The sequence below is a fragment of the Carlito syrichta genome, unplaced genomic scaffold (assembly GCF_000164805.1).
Source record: "Carlito syrichta isolate Samal-C Ts95f unplaced genomic scaffold, Tarsius_syrichta-2.0.1 Scaffold312190, whole genome shotgun sequence".
Classification (NCBI taxonomy): domain Eukaryota; kingdom Metazoa; phylum Chordata; class Mammalia; order Primates; family Tarsiidae; genus Carlito; species Carlito syrichta.
The window spans coordinates 617,413-642,527 of record NW_007256286.1 but is presented as its reverse complement, the minus strand read 5'-3'; the positions used below and the strand labels follow the sequence as shown (position 1 = coordinate 642,527).

The 25,115-nt window shown below is 37.5% G+C and overlaps 1 protein-coding gene across 4 annotated transcripts in view; it reads right to left on the bottom strand.

Moving 5' to 3' along the window:
* Positions 1 to 25,115, bottom strand: part of HMBOX1 (homeobox containing 1) — a 192,316-nt gene that overhangs the window by 59,027 nt on the left and 108,174 nt on the right. For all 4 annotated transcript variants that reach the window (XM_021718413.1, XM_021718411.1, XM_021718412.1 and 1 more), the window contains exon 5: positions 1,752 to 1,862. In XM_021718413.1, coding sequence (XP_021574088.1) covers positions 1,752 to 1,862 — 111 coding nt within the window. The remainder of the gene's footprint in view (positions 1 to 1,751; positions 1,863 to 25,115) is intronic.

The window sequence follows — 25,115 nt, the reverse complement described above, 5'->3', positions numbered from 1 at the left end:
GGTTCGACCAGCCTGGGCAACTTGGTGAGACTTCACCTCTATAATAAATCAAAAAATCAAAAAACAAACAAAAAAAATCAGCTGGGCATGGTGGCGTGCACCTGTGGTTCCAGCTACTTGGAAGGATGAGGTGGAAGGATCACCTGAGTCCAGCAGTTCGAGGCTGCGGTGGCTATGAGTATGCCACTACACTCCAGCCTGGGTGATGAAGTGAGACTCCTACTCAGAAAAAAAAGTTTAGGTGACTAGATTTAAGAGTCTAAAGAGATATTCCAACTTCCCAGCCTAAAAGAGATACTATTTACAAAAGATAACCTTGCAACAACTAGAGAAATGTGACAATGGACTGGATACTGGATGATACCATGGAATTATTCATTTTCTTATGTGCAGTAATGAGAACTGTGATCATGTAGGAGGTTGTCCTTATTTGTTGGAGATGAATGCTGAATGCACACATACACACATGTACATCTTCAAACGTATTAATTTATTTCTTTTATAGAGATAAAGCAAATGTGAAATATTTAACTATTGTATCTAAGAAGGTAAGCAAGTGCTGCTCACTGTGCTAGTCTTTCAAATTTTCCATACATCTGAAACACTCCAAAATAGAAACTGAGGGTTCAGGATAAACTTTTTAAAATATCGCAGAGAAGTTGATATGGTCTATTCTGTTTCATCCTGCTGGAACTTTCAGATTGAGTATGTAATATTTGAAAAAAAGTCTTATCACAGACACACAAACAATAATATATCTCTATAACATTCTTTATTTTCACTCGATAGCCAATGCTATTACTATGCAGCATTCAACTGATGATTTAGTTGTATGCAAAGGCTTTAAGGCTGCAGTGTTACAGAAGACGGTTCAATCTTAAGTTTACACTTGAGTCAGGCTCGCTACCATAGTAATGCACAGATTGAGACAGTCCCACAACTTCAGATTTTACTTTACACATCACTTGTTAAAAGTATCTTGCAACAGATCTTGCCTATTTCTGCCAACAAGAGACACAAAAGGTTTTTGTCATCTTTCTCTTTAAGATTTTATTTTGCTTTCCAAGCTACTGCTGCTCCTGGGAGTAATCAGGGGAGCCGCATCCTAAAATCCAAAGACACATCCATTACCCAGATCATTAGAATTAGAAAAAGAATATCAGCAGCAGAGATCGTTGGATATAGTACAGCATTAATTAAATAAAAATATTAAGTTTATGTTACTAAAACAAGATTTACAAAAAGAAACAAAGTCTTATGTGTGTACCTATAGTTGCGGAAAACAAAATCAGCCACTGACATTCAAACTTTCTTTCAAACTATGGCTAGAAATGTCATATAACCTGGAATCAAAGAAGCACCTAAGAGAAAGAGGTGACCATGACTAGATAGTAGTAGACATTAAACTAAACATTATTACAATCAGGGCTTAGGGTTTTTTTGTTTTTCTGGGGTTTTTTTGAGTTGGAATCTCACTCCATCGCCCAAGCTGGGGTGCAGTAGCATGCTCTCGGTCAACCCAGCGTCGATCTACTGGGCTCTGGCGATCCTTCCACCTCAGCCTTCCAAGTAGCTGGAACTACAGGTGCATGCTACCACACCTGGCTAGGGCTTAGGTTTTATAGTTAAGAGTGTTTTTCCGTATAAAGGAACAATAGTAAAGTATGAACAAGTTAGCACATGGATTCAATAATGTAATTAAATACATTGTCTTGCTTCAGATGCAATAAATAAAAGAAAATGATATTTACCAGGGTTTGTCTTCTCAAGTTGATACCATCGGTAAAATGCTCTTTTCTTCTGTTCACTCAGGTCTGACCCCTGCTGCAACAGCCAATGAGAGATCCGGCTCTGGCTGATACCTATGCAGAAAGAAGATAAACAGTTTTTTTGGGTATTGAAATCAGTGTAGTTGGTGAAGATTCTGATGATTCTGAATTACTGTGTGCTCTATTCTCTGTCATTCAGTAAGGAAGTTGCAACTTGAGCAAACTCCTTCATATTGAGGTTCTTAGTACATGTTGACAACACTGGCGAGGATGTACTCAGAAATTATCTGTTAAAAGTCAAGACATTTTATTAACCAAGACTTGACAGTGGCCTCTAAAATTAATCTCCAAACCAGGCCCATAAACATGAAATAAAGAGATTTCTAAAGTAACAGTTATTTGTCAGAGCTGATTATACTTGTGTTCCCTCAATCACCACTACTCAACTTTAAACAGATACTGAGAGAAAAAAAATCAAGTCAGCAAGTTTTGCTACTCATTACTGATACTGATGAGATTTAGAGACTAGAAATTGAAGGGTCACTGAAAACATTGTCTTCGATGAGATTTTTGGCTTATTTGTTAATTCATGTAGGCATTTTTAGACTTGTTGCCATTAGTACAGAGAAGTAAGAATCAGCAGACTTTTAGAGTTATGCTGCAATATGACCTCTTAAGAAATCTCAACAGCTAAAGACACTCTTCTAATGCATTTACTTTCCAAAAATGAATAGAATATAAAGCAGTAGTTTTTGGCTATCTCTAAGAAGTTCTTGACAGCAATTAATTGGAAATGTAAAAAATCTCCACATCTGAAAGTAAAAAGCAGGTCTAAAACTTACTAGCATACTCATTCTGGTCATTACTGCCATTCCAAAAAAAAAAACAAACAAAAAAAAGAGTAATTCAATATAAACTAGCAAAACCAAAGAATAACAGGAAAGACAAAACTGTCTTGTAAGTCCATAAGGCACTTTTCAAAAGACCATGCACAGCAAGCTATCATAAACCAGTATCTAAAATCTCCCCAGGAATTACTGATGGTAATGGGTAGTACTGAATAGCACCTGTGCCAACACCTTTATGCATAGTGTATAAGCTCTCAGGCCCAACAGGAAGAGAGGCTATCTAACAAGAGGAAAAGCAGGAGGTCCTGTGATCACATTTAACTCATTAAAAGAAAGCCCCCTGAGTTTCACATATTTAAAAATTTATGTTAACATTTGAGGAAAGGGGGAAGGGGAGTATTAAAGACTGTGAAGCAAGATTCACTGCCTAGAAACAGCTTTCTATTTCAAAAGGCAAAATTCAAAGCGTTTTCTAAAACCTGATTGAGAATCTATGTGATACAGGTGCTGACAGCATTGTATGTTTGTTCTAAGAGAATGAAAGTACTCTGGATCATTAAATCAGCTGTGTTTAGCAATACTTTCACCAAAAGTCTAGTTTCAGACATGATAGTATTTTTTCACACTACTTTTTTTCTTTTAATTTTTATATTAAAGATGTGGGATACAATTCAGGGTTAGGTATACAAATGGTCATTGTACAGGTGTAAAGTTTGGGCCTCACTTTGCTCCCCACTTCACCTGGTTTGATATCAGGTATCCTTATTGATGAAGTGTGCTCCCCGCTCCCCTGGCAGTTTCCCACTACTGTCAATCCCTTTCTTGTAATATTATGATAATTGTTCAGGGTCCACTTATGAGTGAACATGTGGTACTCAGTTCTTTGTTTCTGTGATAGATCACTGAATATTATAGACTAAGTCCATCCAAATTGCTGTGAAGTTCACAATCTTGGCCTTCTTTATGATAGCGTAATATCCCAATGTTACCTACTTTTAAAGAATGAAGAAAACAATCATTTACCACCATAAAATCAAAATTGATTCTCATGTCTACAAAACTAATTTACTTGAATTCTTCATATTGGTACCATACTATTCAAAAGCAGGGACTCTGAGGAAAATCTACTAGGTTCATGAAAAGTAATTTTGGTTTTTGTACTGCTGATATTTGCCATTTGATACTGGAATACATTCTTAAATAAATGTGGCCACGTTATACACCACTTTAATGCACATTTCTTGCTTTATGTTTTTTTGTTAATGACTTATTACTTGCTGTCTATTTTATATTTATTTTAGACTATGGAAATTATGTTAGACAAAAATCAAATTCGAGTGATTTTCTTATTCGAGTTCAAAATGGGTCGTAAAGCAGCGGAGACTACTCACAACATCAATGACGCATTTGGCCCAGGAACTGCTAACAAATGTAAGTGCAGTGATGGTTTAAGAAGTTTTGCAAAGGAGACTAGAGCCTTGAAGATGAGAAGCATTGTGGTCGGCAATCGGAAGATGACAATTACCAAGTGAGGGCAATCATCAAAGCTGATCCTCTTACAACTACACAAGAAGTTGCTGAAGAAATCAGCGTCAACCATTCTAGTCACTTGGCATTTGAGGCAAATTGGAAAGGTGAAAAAGTTCGATAAGTGGGTGCCTCACGAGCTAACCAAAAATTTAAAAAATCATTGTTCCAAAGCGTCATCTTCTCTTATTCTACGCAAAAACAATGAACTATTTCTCAATCGAATTGTGACATCCAATGAAAAGTGGATTTTCTACAACAACCGCCGACAACCAGCTCAGTGGTTGGACCAAGAAGAAGCTCCAAAGCACTATCCAAAGTCAAACTTGCAGCAAAAAGAGGATCACAGTTACTGTTTGGTGGTCTGTGGCCGGTCTGATCCCCTACAGCTTTCTGAATCCCGGTGAAACCATTTCAGCAAATCAATGAGATGCACAGAAAACTGCAACACCTGCAGCCAGCACTGGTCAACAGAAAGGGCCCAACTCCTCATGACAAAGCCCAAACACATGCTGTACAACCAACGCTTCAAAGGTTGAATGAATTGGGCTGCGAAGTTTTGCCTCATCTGCCATATTCACCTGATCTCTCACCAACCAGCTCCCACCTCGTCAAGCATCTTGACAGCTTTTTGGAGAGACAATGCTTCCACAACAGGATGCAGAAAATGCTTTCCAAGAGTTTATCGAATCCCACAACACAGATTTTTATGCTATAGGAATAAACAAATTTATTTCTTGGCAAAAATGTGTTGATTGTAATGCTTCCTATCCTGATTAATAAAGATGTGTTTGAGCCTAGTTATAATGATTTAAAATCTGTGGTCTAGGCAGAGGTGAGAGGATTGCCTGAATCCAGGGATTCGAGAACAGCCCAGGGAACTTGGCGAGACCTCATCTCTACAATAAGTCAAAAGATTAGCTGAATGTGGTGGTGCACACCTGTGGTTCCAGCTACTTGGAAGGCTGAGGTGGAAGGATCGCCTGAGCTAGCCAGTCAAAGCTGGGTGGCCATGAGTGTGCCACTGCACTCCAGCCTAGGTGACTGAGTGGGACTCCTCCTCAAAAAACAAACAAATAGATAAATAAAATTCGTGATCTGAAACCGCAATTACGTTTGCACCAACTTAATATCAAGAATATATCTCTATTTCTATCTACCTATTCTGTTAGTTTATCCAGTATTAAATCTGCCTCATAATAGTCAAATCATACAAAGAACAAACCACAGTGCCCACTAGTCATTAGAGCTGTCCAGGTTCTGGCTACATTATAGTGAGAGAAGGTAAAAGCCCATAAAACAGACATTAATCATAGTATATTTACATAACAAAACACTGTCAGACTTCTAAAATCAATGTTTTTTTTTTAAAGTCATCAAAGCTGGGTGCAGCGACTCATGCCTGTAATCCTAGCACTTTGGGAGGTGGAGGCGAGAGGATTGCCTGAGCCTAGGGGTTCAAGACCAGCCTGGGCAACTTGGCGAGACCTCATCGCTACAATAAATCAAAAAAATTAGCTGGGTGTGGTGGTGCGCACCTGTAGTTCCAGCGACTTGGAATGCTAAGGTAGAAGGATCGCCTGAGCCCAGCAGGTCGAGGTTGAGGTGGCCATGAGCATGCCAGTGCACTTCTGTTGCATTACGTACCCATTTCTGTGGGTTATATGCCTAGTAAATAAATTGCTAGGTTAGAGGGCATCTATATGTTCAGCTTTAGTAGATACTGCCTGGGCGGCAGAGTAAAATTTTGATTTTTAAAAAAAAACATTTAAAAAAACAGGCAAACACATACACGCACACACAAAACCAAACAAAAAGCCATCAATACCAAGTGTTGGCAAAGACATGGAGTATATAAAACTGTCACACTGCTGATGGAAGGATAAAATGGCAGGGCTACTTTGGGAAACAGCTGGACAGTATCTACTCAAGCTGAACATATAGATGCCCTCTAACCTAGCAATTTATTTACTAGGCATATAACCCACAGAAATGGGTGCATAAGGCAACAGAAATATGTTCCAAAGACATAAAAGAAGGCTCATGTGCATAATCCATAATGGCCCCCAATTCAAAACAGCTAAATGCCCATCAACAGTGAAATGCATAAATGTGATAGTTACACATTCTACTGTAGAGTACTATCGCAAATATAAAAAGAGTAAACCATTGCTGTATGAAACCATTTGGATAAATCTCACAAAAATAATGTAAGTCAGAAAAAAACAAGCCAGACACATGCACAAAAAACTATATACAACTGGATTCAATTTACATAAAGTTATAAAACAGACACAACTAATCTATATGAATGGAAATCAGAATAATGGTTACCCATGTCAGAGGGAAAAGTTAATGACTGGGAGGAAATCTGAGAAGGGTCTATGTGGTGATCAACACTGCTCTTTATCTTGATCTAGAGGGTGGTTATTGGGTGTCCTCACTTCACTTGTGTGCATTAAGCTGACCCACTTCTATATGCACATATTTAAATTGTAAAAGTTCTCCCCCAAAAGTTTTTAAAATTCTATGTAGTCTCAAAAATTTTAAGCAAATGGGTATGTATCAATATGGAAAGATGTTTATGATACAAATGAAAAAGTATGTATTTTTATGAACATAAATTACATATTTGACCTTTTTTCATAGAAAGGAACAAAAGCTTATATATAACCAAAGATACACAATATTAGTTACAGTAGTAGCATCTTCTTACATTTCTTCCTCTATATTGTTTTCTTAATCTCTCTAAAAATATGTATTAATTAATTTTTGGCTTTTCCCCCTAAATACTACAAACAGCACTTTATTGGCTGTTTTACAAATACTATAACTACAATTTAGTTAAACAAAAAATTGCAAAGAATTTCTGCTTTCTTCTTCAATTCTACTGAGGCAAGCAATATTAACTATTTATACCTATGTTGTTCCACAGTTTTCTCTATGTGCAATTATTAATTTAATAAAACAAAGAAGAAAGTAAGGTAAGATATTCTTCTATCTCATCTTTTTCTCCCCATAAATTTAATCTCAGTTTTCATACAATAAATGTAGAAAACAAAGTAATAGGCAGTTTTTCTAGTAAAGGCACTATTAAGAAAATAAATACATAAAATGACACATTTTACAATGATTTTTCCTAGCAGCTTGTTGATAGGTAAGACTCCTCTAACTCATCCTTCTGGGACTCGTTTGGAACTTCGGCTGAGCACAGTATCAAAAGTCCCCGCAGCTTCTCTTTACTGCAAGCTTTGATGCTTTTCCTCAGGAGAAAGATTCCCTAACCTTCCCCCTGCTTCCCACTGCAGAAACAAATGTCATTGTCCTCAAGTTTTAGCTCCTCAAAACCTCCTCTTTTCTACCTTTGACAGGGAAAAAGAAAGGAAATTATTTACATATAACCTTCATACACTGAGAGACTACAACTAACCCTTGATTAATTTCATTCCAGTAGTAAAGTAATAACATTGTACTCGAAGAGAAAAAGGCCTCTTCGGTACCATTACATTATTTTCTGAATTTCCGGTGTATTGGCGTCTTCTAGTTTCTCAAAGACCATGCTCCCTTTCACTAGAGGGCTCTCCACCACTGTCCACTCTTATCAAAGTCGCCAATACCACAAGCTTAAATTACATTTCCTTCCACAGCCTGAGGGGTGTGACACTACTGACCACTCCCATCATCTTCCTCCTTGGAGTGCTGGACACTGCACCAACAACACATCTTTTCAGTTAGTTTCAGGGCTGCTTTGCTAGTCCTTTACATGTTAGTGGCCCTTGGAGTTCCCTTGGCCATCTCAATTACCAACAAAGTTGATCTAAAATGTCATCCAGATCCCAGACTTCCAGGGTACCAGACTCTTCCTTCTAACCAACTGCTAGACGGTGTCAATGAGAATTTCAGATAGGTCCTGAACACAGTAAACTAAACTCATTATCCTTATCCTTAAATCTGCTCTTCCTCGTATGTCCACCTCAATTTACCTTTCACTCTACTCCCAACTCTTACATATTTACTAAATCCAAACCACTTTCTCTTCCTAAAATTCTCCTCACATTCTCTCCAACCCTCATTTCAGCAGTTTGGAATCTTAGCCTCTTTCACCTGGACACTGTAGTGACTGATGAAAAGAGCAAACCATCTAAGATCCACAAAGTACAAAATTCACATGATTAGCTCCTTTTAAATTAGAAGATCATTTCACAGTTCAAAAAGTGAAACATCCTTCTTCAAGCAATTTTCTACTTGAGAACTGCTACCATCTCTACAATTCACCTTTCACAGTGCAAAGAGTTACATTTAAAAATTTTTAGTCAAAAAGATATATATGCATTTTCTATAAACATTAAAAAAACCTCACAAACATGCACAGAATAAAAGTTCTTCCTCCATTCTCATCCCTTCTCTTATTCCCTATCCTAGTATCCTTGTTTATTTGGTGTGAATCCATCGAGACTTTGTCCGTGCATTTAAGATATAAACGTGTGTGTGTGTGTGTGTGTGTGTGTGTGTGTGTGTCTAGTTTGCTTTTTTCAAACATACATTTGGGGCTATTCTACACAGAATATGTAAATTACTTTTCTCACATAATATCTTAAATTTTCTCATGTAGTACATTATAATCTTCCTCATTCTAAAGGTTACAAGGGCATTCTATACCATAATTCACTAAAACATTTATCTATTATTGGATATTTTAGTTGTTGCTAATGTTTTACTATTATAAATAATGATGCAATGACAACCTACATATACCTTTTAGCTCATGAATATTTATTTAGGACCAGTTCACAGGAATCACAGGATCTTGCTATGTTACCTAGTCTGGTCTTGAACTTCTGGGCTTAAATGATCTTCCTGCCTCAGCCTCCAAAGTAGCTAGGATTACAGGTGTGTGTTTTTTATTCATAGTTTATGAGTAATATTTATGTTTGTAATGCATGTCACAAAATTGTCTCCTAAAGATTTTATTCAATTTTATACTCTAACCAACAGTGATGAGAATGTTTCCCTACATTCTTACCATTGCTGAGTATTATGAAACTTTTTTGAAAGTCTGACTTTTTCTATAAACATATAATCCATGTTATTTAAAAAAATTTGAAGCAATTTAGAGAAAAGAGGAAAGCTAAGAAGAAAGCTAATTAAAAATACACACACCAAATTCTCACCATTTAGAAATAACTATACTCATTCCAATATCACTCCAAGCACATATAGACATAGGATAGGCAGAAATAATTACTAAAATGGAATCACAATATAGACAGAATTTTAAAATGTAAAAATACAAAATGCAGTTTTGTTTTAACACAATAAAAACTTTTTTAAAACTAGAGTGAAAATGAAGATCTACTGAGGTTTAGTAATTTTTTCTTTTTTTAAGGAGACAGTATCTTACTCAGTTATCCAGGCAGAAATACAGTGGCACAATCATAGCTCACTATAACCTGAAACTTCTGGGCTCAAGTCACCCACCTGCTACAGACTCCTGAGTAGCTGGGACTACATGTGTGCCACTATGCCTAGCTTTTAAAAATATATATATTTATTTATTTTTATTTATTTATTTATTTATTTTGAGTTGGAGACTCACTCTGTCACCCAGACTGGAGTGCAGTGGCTGCTCCCGGCCACCACAGCCTCGACCTGTTGGGCTCCGGCGATTCTTTCACCTCAGCCTTCCAAGTAGCCAGAACTACAGGTGCGCTACCACACCCGGCTAATTTTTTATTTATTGTAGAGATGAGGTCTCAGCACGTCGCCCAGGTGGGTCTTGAACCTACGGGCTCAGGCAGTCCACTTGCCTCGGCCTCCCAAAGTGCTGGGATTACAGGCTGAGTCACTGAGCCTGGCTATTTGTTTTTTTGTAGAGATGAGGTATTGCTATCTCAAACTACTGTCCTCAAGTGACCTTCCCACCTAGCAAAGTTGGGATTACAGACATGAGCCACTGCACCCAGTCAGTAAAAGTTTCAATAGGAGAAATGAGGTTTTCCCAAGAGTACACTAAAACAAGAAAAAATAATTATAAAAGAACATTGTATACTTGAATGCATTGTTCTCTTTATATTTGGGTAGTATTTAATGGTTCCTGGCTAAAAAACCTAAGGAAATTAGCAGACTTTGGCTAGCCAGCCTCCAAAATGAGCCCTAATGATCCTCTGGTCTTCCTATCGCTGTGTAATCCTCTCCAACAGTGCAACAGGGTTGTTCTGTGCAGCCAGCAAATGTGGCAAAAATGATGGTCTTTGACTTCTGGGGCTAGGTCACGAAAGACATTATGGCTTCTGCCTTCTCTCTCTCCGAGAGCTGGTTGTGGGAGAAGCTAGCTGCCATGCTGTGAGAACACCCAAGCAGCCCATGGAGAGATCCATGTGACAAAGAGCTGAGGCGTTCTGCTAACAGCCATGTAGGTGAGCCATCTTGAGAAAAGGTCCTCTAAATCTCATTTAAGCCTCTAGATGACAGCCTCATGAGATACACTGAACCGAAACAACCTGTGTGAGCTGCCTCTGAATTCCTGATCCATACAAACTGGGTGAGATAACGAAGGTCTATGTTTCAAGATGCTAAGTTTTGAGATAAGTTCTCAATGCAGCAACAGGTAAGTAGACACAAATTTACACTCCACTTCCTCCTTCTCCATATCCAGTATTTACACTCAACTCCTGATAGTTAGAAGATATTTTTACATCGTCAACATTTACATTCTGTTCTGAATTCATAATTCCCATAGCTGTTTCCTCAAGTTCTAGATTTAAATGGATTCAAGACTTACCACAGTTTCCTAGTTTTCATATTCCTAAGTTCTGTATTTATGCTTTTATGTTCTTTTTATTTATTTTTTGAGTTGGAGTCTCATTCTGTCGCCCAGACTGGAGTGCAGTGGCCACTCCCAGCCACCGCAGCCTCGACCTGCTGGGCTCCGGTGATCCTTCCACCTTAGCCTTCCAAGGAGCTGGAACTACAGGCGCGCCCTACCACACCCGGCTAATTTGGCAGATGAGGTCTGCCAAGTTGCCCAGGCGGGTCTCAAACCTGCGGGCTCAGGCAATCCACTCACCTCAGCCTCGCAAGGTGCGGGATTACAGGCTGAGCCACCGAGCCCGACTATGCTTTTATTTTTAATTGAAGCATATTTCATAAACAGTAAACTCAAATATAAAGTTTAACGAGTTTTGACAAATGTATAGATGCATTTGTCAAAGAACACTGCTCAAATCAAGATTTAAATCATTTCCATGCCCCCAAAAGTCCCTTTTGTAGCTAATATTCAATTTCTGTATTTTAAAATTTAACTTTCAGTGGGCAAGATTTCTTCATGGAGTAGTTTTTAACAGTACAGGCTTACTGGTGCTGTGTTCCCCAGTCCTTGTATGCTTGTATGTTTGTCTTCCATTTTTATGCTTTGAGGACAATTCAATGTGGAAAATTTGGGGGGGAGTCAACTTTGCTTCAAAATCTGTTAGAGTGTTATCAGTGAGAATGGCAAAGAAAGGAACTCTGAAAAGCCATTCCTCCGTAAAAGCAATGAATGGCAAAAGCTGTCCTTTCATAAATGCTGTCAAAAATGGACAGAATCACCTTCTTCAGAACTCTGGAAATTACCAAAGGCTTACAACAATCCAAGGAACATTTATTCAAGAAAAACACTGAATTTTGGTAAGAACACTATGTGACATTTTACCTTGACCTCCTCCGATGCCCATTATACTGGCATCACAGTAGACTAAAAAAACAGTATGACTGCAATCACAGTGAAAACCAGGCGTGGTCTAGTAGCTGCTGGATGACAAAGAACAGGTTTGGAAAGCCCCAAAACACCATTCTACGAAAAATGTCATTATTTGGCCTGTATGACAATTCCCTGGAAATTCTCATTTGCAAGGCTTGCCTTTATTTGACCTGACTCAGACCTCATTCAGTGTGAACAACCTAAGGAGGAAAGGTGGAAGAGATGTGGCTTATGGAAAATAATCAGTGGCAAACATTTAACATTGCAGCTGCCCAGGGTGATGATAACAGTTGAGGGAAACAAGAAGTCAACCAAAATATTTAAATAGACAAGATGAGAAATGAGATGTCCATAACAATCTTAAAAAAGCTGTGACATATTCCTAGGAATCTAGAAGGTCATGGACTTGCATAATTATGCACATGTGCATAGGGCTATGCAGATGTACAGGAAAAACCTACTAAGGTCCTAAGCTCTCACCTCTGGCTGACCTTGAGACCCAGTGTGAAGAGAAAGTAAAGGCTGAGGCAGAATTATAAACTGCCTGCCTGACCATTAACGATGTGCCCAATGCATACACACAGCCCGTTGGCAAAAACTGGGAGACTTATTGGTTGTGGACTTATTGGTTGGTTTGTGTCTACTAAACTAACGAGAAAGAGAGTTCAGTAGCCACACACCACAAAGAATACTGACTTTATAAAATTAAATCAGAGCTGGGCTCGGTGGCTCAGCCTGTAATCCCACGCCTTTGGGAGGCTGAGGTGAGTGGATTGCCTGAGCCTGCGGGTTCGAGACCTGCCTCGGCAACTTGGTGAGACCTCAATGAGCCGGGCGTGGTAGCGCGCCCCTGTAGTTCCAGCTACTTGGAAGGCTGAGGCAGAAGGATTGCCAGAGCGGCAAGTCGAGGCTGCGGTGGCCAGGAAAGGCCACTGCACTCCAGTCTGGGTGACAAAGTGAGACTCCAACTCAAAAAAAAAAAAAAAAAACTTAAATCAGGAAATTCACTAAATAAACATCAACAACAGTAAAAAATAAATCCAAGGGAAGGAAGGATCTGATTTTCAGAGTTTCTAATTATATTATTTAAACTGTTCAGATATCAAAGCAAAACTTATGGGGCATGCTAAAAAAACTAAAATAGAAGCAAACTTCCTTACTCTGATTTAGAGTACCTTTGAGGGGGAAAAACACGGCTGATATGCTAATGGGGAATGACTGAAAGTTTTCCCTAAGATCAGAAACTAGACAAGGATGTTCCCTCTTGCCACTTTTATTCAACATTGTGCTAGAGGTTCTAGTCAGAAGGCAAGATAAACAAATAAAAGGCATCCAGATTGGGAAGGAAGACATAGAAGTATCTCTATTTGCAGACACATAGTTTTGTACATAAAAAACCCAAAGGAATACACACACACACACACACACACACACACACACACACAACTATTAGAACTAATAAATGAGCTCAGCAAGGTTGCAGATTAAAAGTCTAATATACAAAAACTGTATTTCCATCACTAGCAATAGATAACTCAAAAGGAAAATTCAGAAAAAATACCACATAAAAACATCAAAAAGAATAAAACAGGAATAAATCTAACAAAAGAAGTAGAAGACTTGTACAAGGAAAACTACAAAAATAATTGAATATGTTAAAGAACATCTAAATAAATGGAAAGACAACTTATATTTGTGAATTAGAAGACTTAACATTGTAATGGCGATACTCCCCAAACTGATCTATAGGTTCAAAGAAATTCCTACTACAACCCCAGCTGAAAACTGAACTTGTTGGCTCATGCCTGTACTTCCATCCTCTTGGGATGCTGAGGTGGAAGTATCACTTCAGCTCAGGAATTTAAGGCCAGCTTGGGCACCATAGTGAGACCCTGTGTTAAAAAAAAAAACAAAACAACAGCAACAAAAACCTCAAACAAAAAAACCCAGCTGGCTTTTTTTTTGTGTGTGCAGAAATTGACAGTGATCCTAATAGTCATATAGAAATGCAAGGGACCCAGAATAGCCAAAACAATCTTTAAAAAGCAAGACCAGATTAACACTTCCTGATTCCAAAACTTACTATCAAGCTACCATAATCAAGCTTCTGTGGTACGGCCCTAAAGTTAGATATATGGATCAACAGAATAGAGAGTCAAGAAATAAACTCATACATTTATGGCCAACTGATTTTCTTTCCTTCCTTTTTTTTTTTTTTGAGTTGAAGTCTCACTCTGTCACCCAGATTGGAGTGTAGTGGCCACTCCCGGCCACTGCAGCCTCCACCTGCAGGGCTCTGGCGATCCTTCTGCCTCAGCCTTCCAAGTAGCTGGAACTACAGGTGCGCGCTACCACGCCAGGTTGATTTTTGATTTATTGTAGAGATGAGGTCTTGCCAAGTTGACCAGGCGGGTCTCGAACCCGTGGGCTCAGGCAATCCACTCACCTCAGCCTCCCAAAGGCGCCGGATTACAGGCTGAGCCACCGAGCCTGGCTCCTTTTTTTTTTTTTTTAATTTGAGTTAGAGTCTCACTCTGTTGCCCACGCTGGAGTGCAGTGGCACACTCACAGCCACCGCAGCCTCAACCTACTGAGTTCAGGTGATCCTTCCACCTCAGCCTTCCAAGTAGCTGGAATCACCGAGTGTGCTACCATGCCCAGCTAATTTTTTTTTTTTTTTAATTGTGGAGATGAGGTCTCGTGATGTTGCCCAAGTTGGTCTTGAACCCCTGGGCTCAGGCAATCCTCTCTCCTCAGCCTCCCAAAGTGTTGGGATTACAAGCATAAGCCACCGTACCTGGCCCAACTGACTTTCAACAAGAGTTCAAAGAATATTCAATAGAGAAAGAATAGTCTTTTCAACAAATAGTCTTGGGACAATTGAATATTCACATCTACAAAAATTAACCTAAAATTGATCAAAGATATAAATGTAAGAGCTGAAAGTACAAAACTCTTAGAAGAAAACATAGACATAAATCTGTATAACCTGGGAATAGGCTATGTTTTCTTTAGCTATGACACTGAACGCAAAACGATACATACTTCATCAAAATAAAAACTTGTATGCTTCAAAAGATATTATTAAGAAGGTAAAACACCCCATACAACCAGGCATGGTGGCTTTGGGAGGTAGGGGTGAGAGGATCACTTGGGCCCAGGAATTTGTGATCAGCCTGGGCAACATACCAATATCCTGTCTCTATCACACACACACAAAAAGGAAAACCCACAGAATGGGGGAAAATATTTGCTAGCCCTATATCTAAGGGGCTTGTATCTACAATATATAAAGAACTCCTACATTTCTTTTTTTTTTTTTGAGTTGGAGTCTCACTTTGTCACCCAGACTGGAGTGCGGTGGCTGCTACTGGCCACCGCAGCCTCGACCTGTTGGGCTCCGGTGATCCTTCCGTCTCAGCCTTCCAAGTAGCTGCAATTATAGGCGCACGCTACCACGCCCGGCTAAATTTTTTTTATTTATTGTAGAGAAGAGGTCTCGCCAAGTTGCCCAGGCAGCTCTCGAACCCGTGGGCTCAGGCAATCCACTCACCTCAGCCTCCCAAAGCATGGGATTACAGGCTGAGCCACCGAGCCCGGCCAGAACTCCTACATTTCAAAATAAAAAGACAGAAACTCAATTTTTAAAATGAGCAAGGGTTCAACTTGACATTTCTACAAAGAAGATATGTAAATGACCTATAACCACATGAATAGAGACTAATAATTATACAGCGTTGGTGAAGATGTGAAGAAATAGGAGCCCTCATACATTTGGTAGTGGGTTTCTAAGATGGAAAACAGTTTTGGAAGTTCTTCAAAACATTAAACAAAAAAATTACCATATCACCTAGGCATATATTCCATTCCTAGGCGTATTTCCCAGAGAATTTGTCTCCATGAAAACTTGCACACAAAAAAATAAAAAATAAAATAAAAACAAAAAAACATGTACACAAATGTTCACAGCAGCATTATCCACAGTAGTCAGTAAGTGGCAACAGCCCACACGTCCACACACTGATGAATAAATAAACTGAATGTGGTATATCCATATAATGAAACATTATTCAGTTATTGAAAAGAATGAAGTACTGATGCATACTACAACATGGATGAGCCTTGAAAACATTATACTAAGTAAAAGGAAGCCAAACACAAAAGGTCATATAGTGTATGATTTCATTTTATGAAATACCCAGACAATTGTCAATAGTTAAAGCTAAAGAGACAGAAAGTAAATTATTGCCCACCAGGGGCTGAAGGACTGGAATGACTGATGATGGAGTTTTTATGTTAAACCGCATTTATACAAGAATATTCCCATTATTCTTATTGGCCCATCCCCCTAGAACTGTTGCCCTTTAAAAAGGATCATAGAACACGCTTCCATAACTAAGATACTTTCAGGGAAACTTATTTCCTTCTCTAGGTCGGAGGAGGCAAGTGCCAGTGCCCATCATTTTCCTTTGTTTTACTCACAATTCTTATTCAGTTTGGTCTGTGTTTTAAGCTTCTAGCTATTGCCTCACAGAAGACACAGTTTTTCTCCTACTTTTGTTTATTTTTATTGTTTTTGCTGAATTTTGATGGACAGAAGTAGACCAGCAGTATAACCCTCAATCTTCAAAAGTTTGCTGATTTAATGGGGAAAAAAATCAAACCCTGGTATCTTGTAATCAAATTGTTCTTACTTAATTTTCCAATAGGATATGTCCATGTAGCGAACACTCATACGTACACCCCCTGAATCTAAAATTAATATAAATAAATAGAATTTTAAAAATTTTCCAATAGGCTTCAAATCTTTTTCTGTGTTTACTGGTTATATATTTTATCTTATGTAAGTTATAAACTGATATCTGTTGCAAATTTTTCTATTTGGCTATTTGCTCTTCTCAGAGTAACTCGGAAGAGCTCTTATGATATATCATAGATACCAATCTTTTGCTCTACAATGTTGCAAGTACCATTCAGTATCAATCTTGTTCACAGCATCTTGTATTAGATATATGGTTAAAAATTGTTACAGTTAAATCCACACAACTTTATCTTCTGGGTTTTACATATTGCTTAGAAAAGCCTTCCCTATTGCAAACTTTTAAAAAGTTAATTTTCTTTTAATAGTAGTATAGAATCTTTTCTCCAGCTTTAAAAAATATACTTATGGCCGGGCTCGGTGGCTCAGCCTGTCATTCTAGCACTTTGGGAGGTCAAGGCGAGTGGATTGCCTGAGCCCATGGGTGCGAGACCAGTCCAGGCAACCTGGCAAGACCTCATCTCTATAATAAATCAAAAAAGTAGCCGGGAGTGGTAGCGCATGCCCGTAATTCTGGCCACTTGGAAGGCTGAGGCAGAAGGATTGTGGAGCCCAGCAGGTCGACAATGGGGTGGCCATGAGCATGCCACTGGACTCCAGCGTGGGCGATGGAGTAAGACTCCGACTCAAAAAATATATATATATATATATATATATAAAATTTTTTTTTTAGTTCTTCCTTCCATATAGAAACTTCTTTTTATTTGTGGCATAATGTTGGTACCTATTTTTATTTTTTCATTTTCAAATAGATAATCGAAGAACAGTATTTCCTTACAGATTTGAAGGCTTTCTTTATTTCAGTTAAATTTGCTTATATTCAAGGATTCATTAATTAATTAACTCTGCTCTGTACAACTGACATATCTATCTGACAAAATAACCCTGTTTTACTTACTTTAATCATGTAGCAGATTTTAATCACCTGAGTCCAGCAGGTCAAGGTTGGGGTGGCCGTGAGCATGCCACTACTCCAGCCTGAGCAACAAAGTGAGACTACAACTCAAAACAAAACAAAAAAAGAATCCCTTACTTTTCTTGTGCATTTTTTCTTATGATGAACTTCAGTTGCTTCTTGTTGAACAAAATCCTGTTATGACCCTGATTGGCATCAGAGAGCACACTGAGCAAAATGGTGACCCTAAGTTGAATCTGGCCCGTGCACATTATTGTTGAGCCTGCGAAGTGGTATATGTTTTGTAAACTGGTGCTGGAAAGCTGTTTTTTAATACAGAAGTGATGCATGAGTACAAAATCCAACAAGAATGAAAAATAAATCCACTCCCATCCATACTTTACAACCCATTCCTTTCCTCATTCTGCTGGAGACATATCACAGCTGCCTTCTTCTTTTCTAGACAAACAGTCTTCCATAATATAGACCTACCATAATCTACCTAACTAGCCCCCTCTCCTGATGGACATTTAGGTTATTTATAGTCTTTTGCTATTGTATAATATGCTGTAATAATTCTTATACAGTCATTAATCTAGACATGGGCAAATATTTCTGTACAATAAATTCCTACAAGATAAATTACATGGTCAAAGGGGTGTATATAAACTTTAAAAAATGCTACTCATATAAAAGTATATCTATTTTAAAGACAATAATATAGTATCATCAAGTTAAAATCTTATCTAAAACTTTAAATGTATCTTATTTCACTTATAAACAAGTATTTAGTGCCTACTGTGTGTGAGATAAAGGCAAAAAACAGTGACTGAACTGCTAACTGTAAATGGTTAAAAACTATGTATCTAGAAGGTGGTATACTATGTACTTTTAAAAACAGTGATGAAACGCTTTATATACTGATATGGAATACTTTCCAAGCTTAAAAAACCTAGGTGTAGATTTGGCACAAAAGGAGAAAGGGACAATGGATATACTTGTTACTTATAAATCCACACAACATCTCTGAAGAGACAGTAAACACTAGTATCTTCTGAGAAGGGGACTATGGCTAAAGAACAGAGAAAGGGGAGAGATTTAGCACCGTCTACCTTTCTGGAGGCACGTCTAAAGTTTGAACCACATGAATATATTTTCCAAAATAAAAAGTAAATTTATGTATTTTTTGAAGTTCTTTGTTAAGCGAGCCAAGGCTGTAAAAATTATAGTTAACATTTTTAGTCTCAGGAAGTCTAGCTTCAGAAAAGTCAGTCTGGAAAGAGATGACTTGAAAATGACTGCTTGCTGAAAATAAACACTTAAAATGGTTAATGATGATAACAACAGAAAACTTCTATGGGCATTTATTATGTGCCATTTAAACGTTACCTGAACTAACTCATTCAATCCACTCAAGAAGCCTTCTAGATAGATATTTTTATTATTCCCATTTTCCAGAAGAGGAGAAAATGAGGCTTAAGACATTTAATAATTTGGCCAAAGTTATATAACAAGGAATGGAAATGAGAGTTTCAACCCAGAGACAGCCCACCCTCAAAGTCATGCTCTTGACCACCAAACTCCATTTTTTCTATACACCGAACACTACGTTGAGAATACTGGCTGCACAGCAAAATAAACAGCAATTACTTGTATGACTATGGGCAAATGAGTCAGTTTCCTTTAGCCTCAGTTTTCTCATCTGTAACTGAGGAAGTTAACACCTGTTTCTCAAATACATAACACAGCACTGCATCCAGCACTTGATAAGTGTTAGATAAATTATAGCTAAAAATAAAAACTCTCCAAAAAAAGAGGTTTAGCTAAGAGGATGCACACTAATAAAAAGCAGAGTCATCTATAACTCGCTTAGAGAGCCAAATGCTGTCCCGGTGGAGACTTACCATAACGATAAAGCTGAACTAAAGATAGAAAAAAAAAATGGTCAAAAAAGGTTTAAAAGATTTCTTTTTCTTAAATATTATTATTCACAATAATAATTACTTTAACAAATAGCATGTTCAAACATTTCAAAGACACTTTTTATCTCCTGGAAAAAAATCAAGACACACTGGTAATAACTGTCCTTCAAAAACTGTTTAGCAATGGAAGGGCTTGGGAGCAAAGGACAACATGTTAAAAATTGTGAAAGGAAAAAAACACTTTCAAGAAAATAGTTTATTTTCAGTTCTTAAAATGGCTCGAGACATTAAGTGAAAGATCACATTAAGAATGTTTCTAAGGCCGGGTGTGGTGGCTCATGCCTGCAATCCCAACACTTTGTGAGGCAAGAGAGGGAGTACGGCCCAGCCTGGGCAACATGGAGAGACCTCGTCTGTACAATAAATAAATAAATAAATAAACAGCTGGGCATGGTGCTGTGCACCTGTAATTCCAGCTACTTGGAAGGCTGAGATAGAATGATCATCTGAGCCCAGCTGATTGGTGGAGACTGTGGACACCATGATTGTGCCGCTGCATTCCAGCCTGGGTAACAGAGTGAGATGCTGACCCATGAAAAAAATGTTTCTAAGAACTCTTTCCTATGTTTCTCATTAAGAACAAGGACACAATGACAACTAACCTGGGGCAATATTATATTGGACATGTACTTTAAAAATCAATGTGTTAAAAAACCAAGATGGTATCATCCATGGACCTGTTTGGGAAACCTAGCAATAGGTCCTTCAATTTTTTAAAAACTACTATAGGAAGCAAAATCTCATGGCTTAGCAAGCAAAAACTATACTATGATATATATGATAAGGACACAAGGCAAGGGTCATTGTTGTATCTAAAGCTAACTCAATTTGGTTAGTGGTGAGTAATCCTGTTGTTTTAGGCAACTGACAAGAGAAAATATCTCTTCTGCTGATTTCAGAACAGAGTACAGGGTACAGGATTAGATCTAGATAGTAGGTCATAACCAGCATAATTTTTAAAATCTACTATAATTTTAAAAATGCACAGTCGTAAAAAAATTAAGGAAGAAATAATACCAAGCCTGTATTAACTCTTCTAGAAAATACAATAGGAGGAACTATCTTCCAATTTACCTTATGAAGTCAACATTATTATGATAACAAAACTATACAAGGACATTACAAGAATAGAAACAAAACAAAATATAAATCCAGAAGAACACCTCTCATGAACACAGACTCAACAATCCTTAAGAAAATATCAGCAATTTAGATCAAATGATATAAAATAGATAACATATCATGACTTTGTGGGGTTTTTCCAAGACTACTAATCAATGTGATTTACCATATTAACAAAATTACGAAAGAAAAGCCAAGTGGTCGTCTCAATAGATGCAGAAAGAGCATTTGAAAAAACACAACATTCATTCATGGTAAAAACAGTTGGGAATTATAAACAGAAGAAAACTTCACGGGAATCTATGAAAAGCCTATAGCTTTTCAGATCATACTTAGTGGTGAAAGACTTAATGCTTGCTCCCAAAGATTGGGAATGAGGCAAGGATGTCTGCTCTCAGCCCTCCTCTACAGTATTAGAGATTGAATTGATGATCCTAGTCAGTGCAATAAGGCAAAAAAAAGGCCAGGCGTGATAGCTCATGCCTGTAATTCCAGCACTATGGGAGGCTGATGTGGGAGGATCACTTGAAGCCGGAAGTTTGAGATCAGCCTGGGCAACATAACAAGATTCTCATATTTACAAAGGAGGAGGAGGAGATGGAAGAAAGGAGAAGAAGGGGAAGGAGAAGAAGAAGTAGAAGAAGAAAAACGCAGTGAAAAGGAAGAAAATTATTTCTATTCACAGATAACATGATTGTCTGTGTAGAAAATCCCAAGAACTTATATATATATATATACACACACACACACACACACACACACATTTTTTAGTTGGAGTCTCACCCCATTGCCCAGACTGGAGTGCAGCCCAGTTGACCTGCTGGGCTTTGGTGATCCTTCTGCCTCAGCCTTCCAAGTAGCAGGGACTACAGGCATGCACTACCATGTCCGGCTAATTTTTTCAAATTTATTGTAGAAACCAGGTCTCACCAAGTTGCCCGTCCAGGCTGGTCTCAAACCTGCAGACTCAGGCAATCCATTCGTCTCGGCCTCCCAAAGTGCTGGGATTACAGGCTGAGCCACCAAGCCTGGCTGAACTTATATTATTAAAGAGCTACCAGAAAAGATAATTGAGTTCAGCAAGTTCAACAGACGGTCAATACATCAAAATCAATTGTTCTATGATACAAGAAATAGGACACTAAAATTAAGAATAGTATTAATATAATGTTAACAAAAATATGAAATATTTAGAGAAGAATTTAAGAAAATATGTGTAAGACTTGTACACAGAAAACTACTAGCATGATTGTGAAAAAGTAAAAAAGACCTATACAAGTGAAGTGACGTCAAACAATGATCAGGGACTAGGAATCAATAAGAGTAAGATATAAATTCCTAATGTCAGATTAATTCATATATTCAACACAACTCCAATTTCACTACATATGTGCTTTTGTGTAGATACTGAAAAGCTGATTTTAAAATGTATATAAAAATACAAGAGACTTAGAATGTCAATAGTAATTTTGAAAATGTTGGAAGGAATTCTGTTTTCTGATTTCAAGACTAACTACAAGTCTACAATAACTTCCAGTTTGTACTGGTATAAGGATAGTAAAAAAGATCAATGGAACAGAATAGACAACCCAGAAATAGACCTCATATATATGTTCAAATAATTTTTCACAGGGGTACCAAGGTAATTAATTGGGGAAAGACTAGACTTTTCAACAAATGGTGCTCCAACAATTAAATCTACATATTTTTTTAAAAACCTCAACCTTTACTTTATACTTATATAAAAATTAATTTGAAATGGACCTAATGTAAGAGCTAAAACTATAAATCTTCTAGAAGAAAGAAGAAAACACAAGAAAATCTCTGAGACTTTCTTTAGGCAAATTTTCTAGGACAGGACACAAAAAGCAAGAACCATAAAAGAAAAAAGTAACAAATATAACTGCATTGAAATTAAAAACATTTGTTCTTTGACAGATAACATAAGAAAGTGAAAACATAGCCTCAGACTAGGATATATGTTTACCATATATTTAAGAACTTGTACTCAGAATATTCAAAGAGCTCTCACAGAAGGGAAAAAACCCAATTAAAAAATACCAGGTAAATGACTGATATGTCACCTAAGAAGATACATAAATAGCTGATGTTCACATAAAAAGATGCCCAACTTAATCAGGCATTAGTAAAATACAAAATAAAACCAGAGTTAGGTACTCTTATAAAGGCACTAGAATGACTAAACATGAAGAAAAGTACAAACGCCAAGCACTAAAGAGACTGCAGAGTAATCAGAACATTCATTCTTCCCTGGTGGAAATGCAACATGGGGTAGCCATGTTGAAAAATGGTTTGGCAGTTTCTCGAAAAGTTAAACATTTATTTACCAAGAACCCCACAATACCACTCGTAGGTATTTTTACTTCTGGGAAATGAAAAAATATACCCACACAAACATTTGCAGACAAATGTTCATAATAGCTTAGTTCATAACAGCCAAACCCTGGAAACAATCCAAATGTCCTTCTACTGATTAATGAATGAACTAATTTTGTTATATCCATTCAGCAGAATAGTATTCAGCATTTAAAAGTTACAAACTAATGATACACGTAACAACACTAACGAATATCAAAGACATCATGCTACATGAAAGCCAGACACAAAAGGTATGTTTTGTACGATTCTATTCCCACAAAATTAAAAAAAAAGAAAAATGATACTGAGAATGCAGGTGAGTGGTTGCCAGGGCTGGGGGTGGAAGAAATTATCTGACTGCAAATAGGAATGTGAGAACTTGTTGGACTACTAAATATGTTCTGTATCTTGATTTTGGTAATGGTTACACTACTTCATAAGTTTGGTACAACTCAGAGAACAATACTCTTATGTAAATTTTACTTCAGTAAAGGTGATTAAAAACCAAGAAAAAAAAAACCAATTTCTCCTGCATACCTCAAAGTTTATTTTGTAAGGATCAAATGATATAGTCAAATTTAGCTGAAGTTGACACATTCTGATATTAAAGCTTTCTTTTTTTGGTTTTTTGTCTTTTTGAGTTGGAGTCTCACTCTGTCGGCTCAGGCTGGAGTGCAGTAGTAGGCTCACAGCGACTGTAGCTTGGACTTGCCAGCTCAGGCAATCCTTCTGCCTCAGCCTTCCAAGTAGCTGGAACTATAGGCACATGCCATCTTGCCTGGCTAATTTTTTAAAATTTATTTATTGTAGAGATGAGGTCTCGCCATGTTGCTCAGGCTGGTCTCAAACCCATTGGCTCAGGCAATCCTCTTACCTTGGCCTCCCAAAGTGCTGAGATTATAGTCGTGAGCCACTAGTCGTGAGCCACCATGCCCAGCCTTAAAGCTTTCTTATAAACCAAAATAATTTGAACAATAGTTTCAAAATTGTATTGGCCTTTCAGATATCAAGGCCTTCATCCAGTTGTAGTTTGGTTAGTTCAAGCTTCAGTTCCTTGCCAAACTAGATTCAGTAACTACATACTACTAAAACTACATCTTCCCAACAGATCAAATTATGTGTAGCAACTGATGCTGAATCCTTTTAAGATTTATCCTTGAGTAAAACTTCAAGCGTTAACAGGATAATTTCATAGTGCATTAAAGGACTGTATCTAGGGTTTACCAAAAAACAAAAACAAAAACTGGCATTTTTTTTTTCTCTTCAGAGTCGCCTTCTACAGGAAGTTATTTAAATATTGGCTGAAGACTGACATGAACTACAGGTGAACTTCAGATTTTGCATTTCATCACACAGACATACCTTCTGACTTTCTTATAGGGCATTACTTCCTATTTTTGGCATTTATTCCTGTCGGTTTTTTAAAGACAAAAATTTTAATTATGTTGGGTAAGAAATATTTCACACAATAGTCAAAGGAATAGTACACCTTACATACAAGCTTTTCTCTATAATCTTAGGAAACAAGAACTGGAGAGAAACAAAAATGCTAGTGGCTGAATGGGGGAAGAAACCATATCTGTGTCTAACCTTTATAAGTCACTGTCAAGGTTGGTGGGAGAATACATTTTTTAAAACTACAATTTCTAAACAACACAGAAATTCATATGGAAGCAAAAAAGAGTCCAAATATCTAAAGCAATCCTCAGCAAACAGAACAAAGCTGGAGACATCACACATCCAGACTTTACTACAAAGCTATAGTAACCAAGACATCATGGTATTGGTACAAAATTAGACATACAGACCAATTGAACAGGAGAAAGAATCTGGAAAAAAAACCACGAACCTTCAACCAACTCATCTTTCACAAAGCTGACACAAACAAACAAACACTGGAGAAAGGAAACCATATTTAGCAAATAGTGCTGGGAAAACCAGCTAACTACATGCAGAAGAATGAATCTGGAACTCCTACTTATCACTATGTGCAAACATTAACTCAAAACATATCAAGGACTTAAATGTGAAATCTC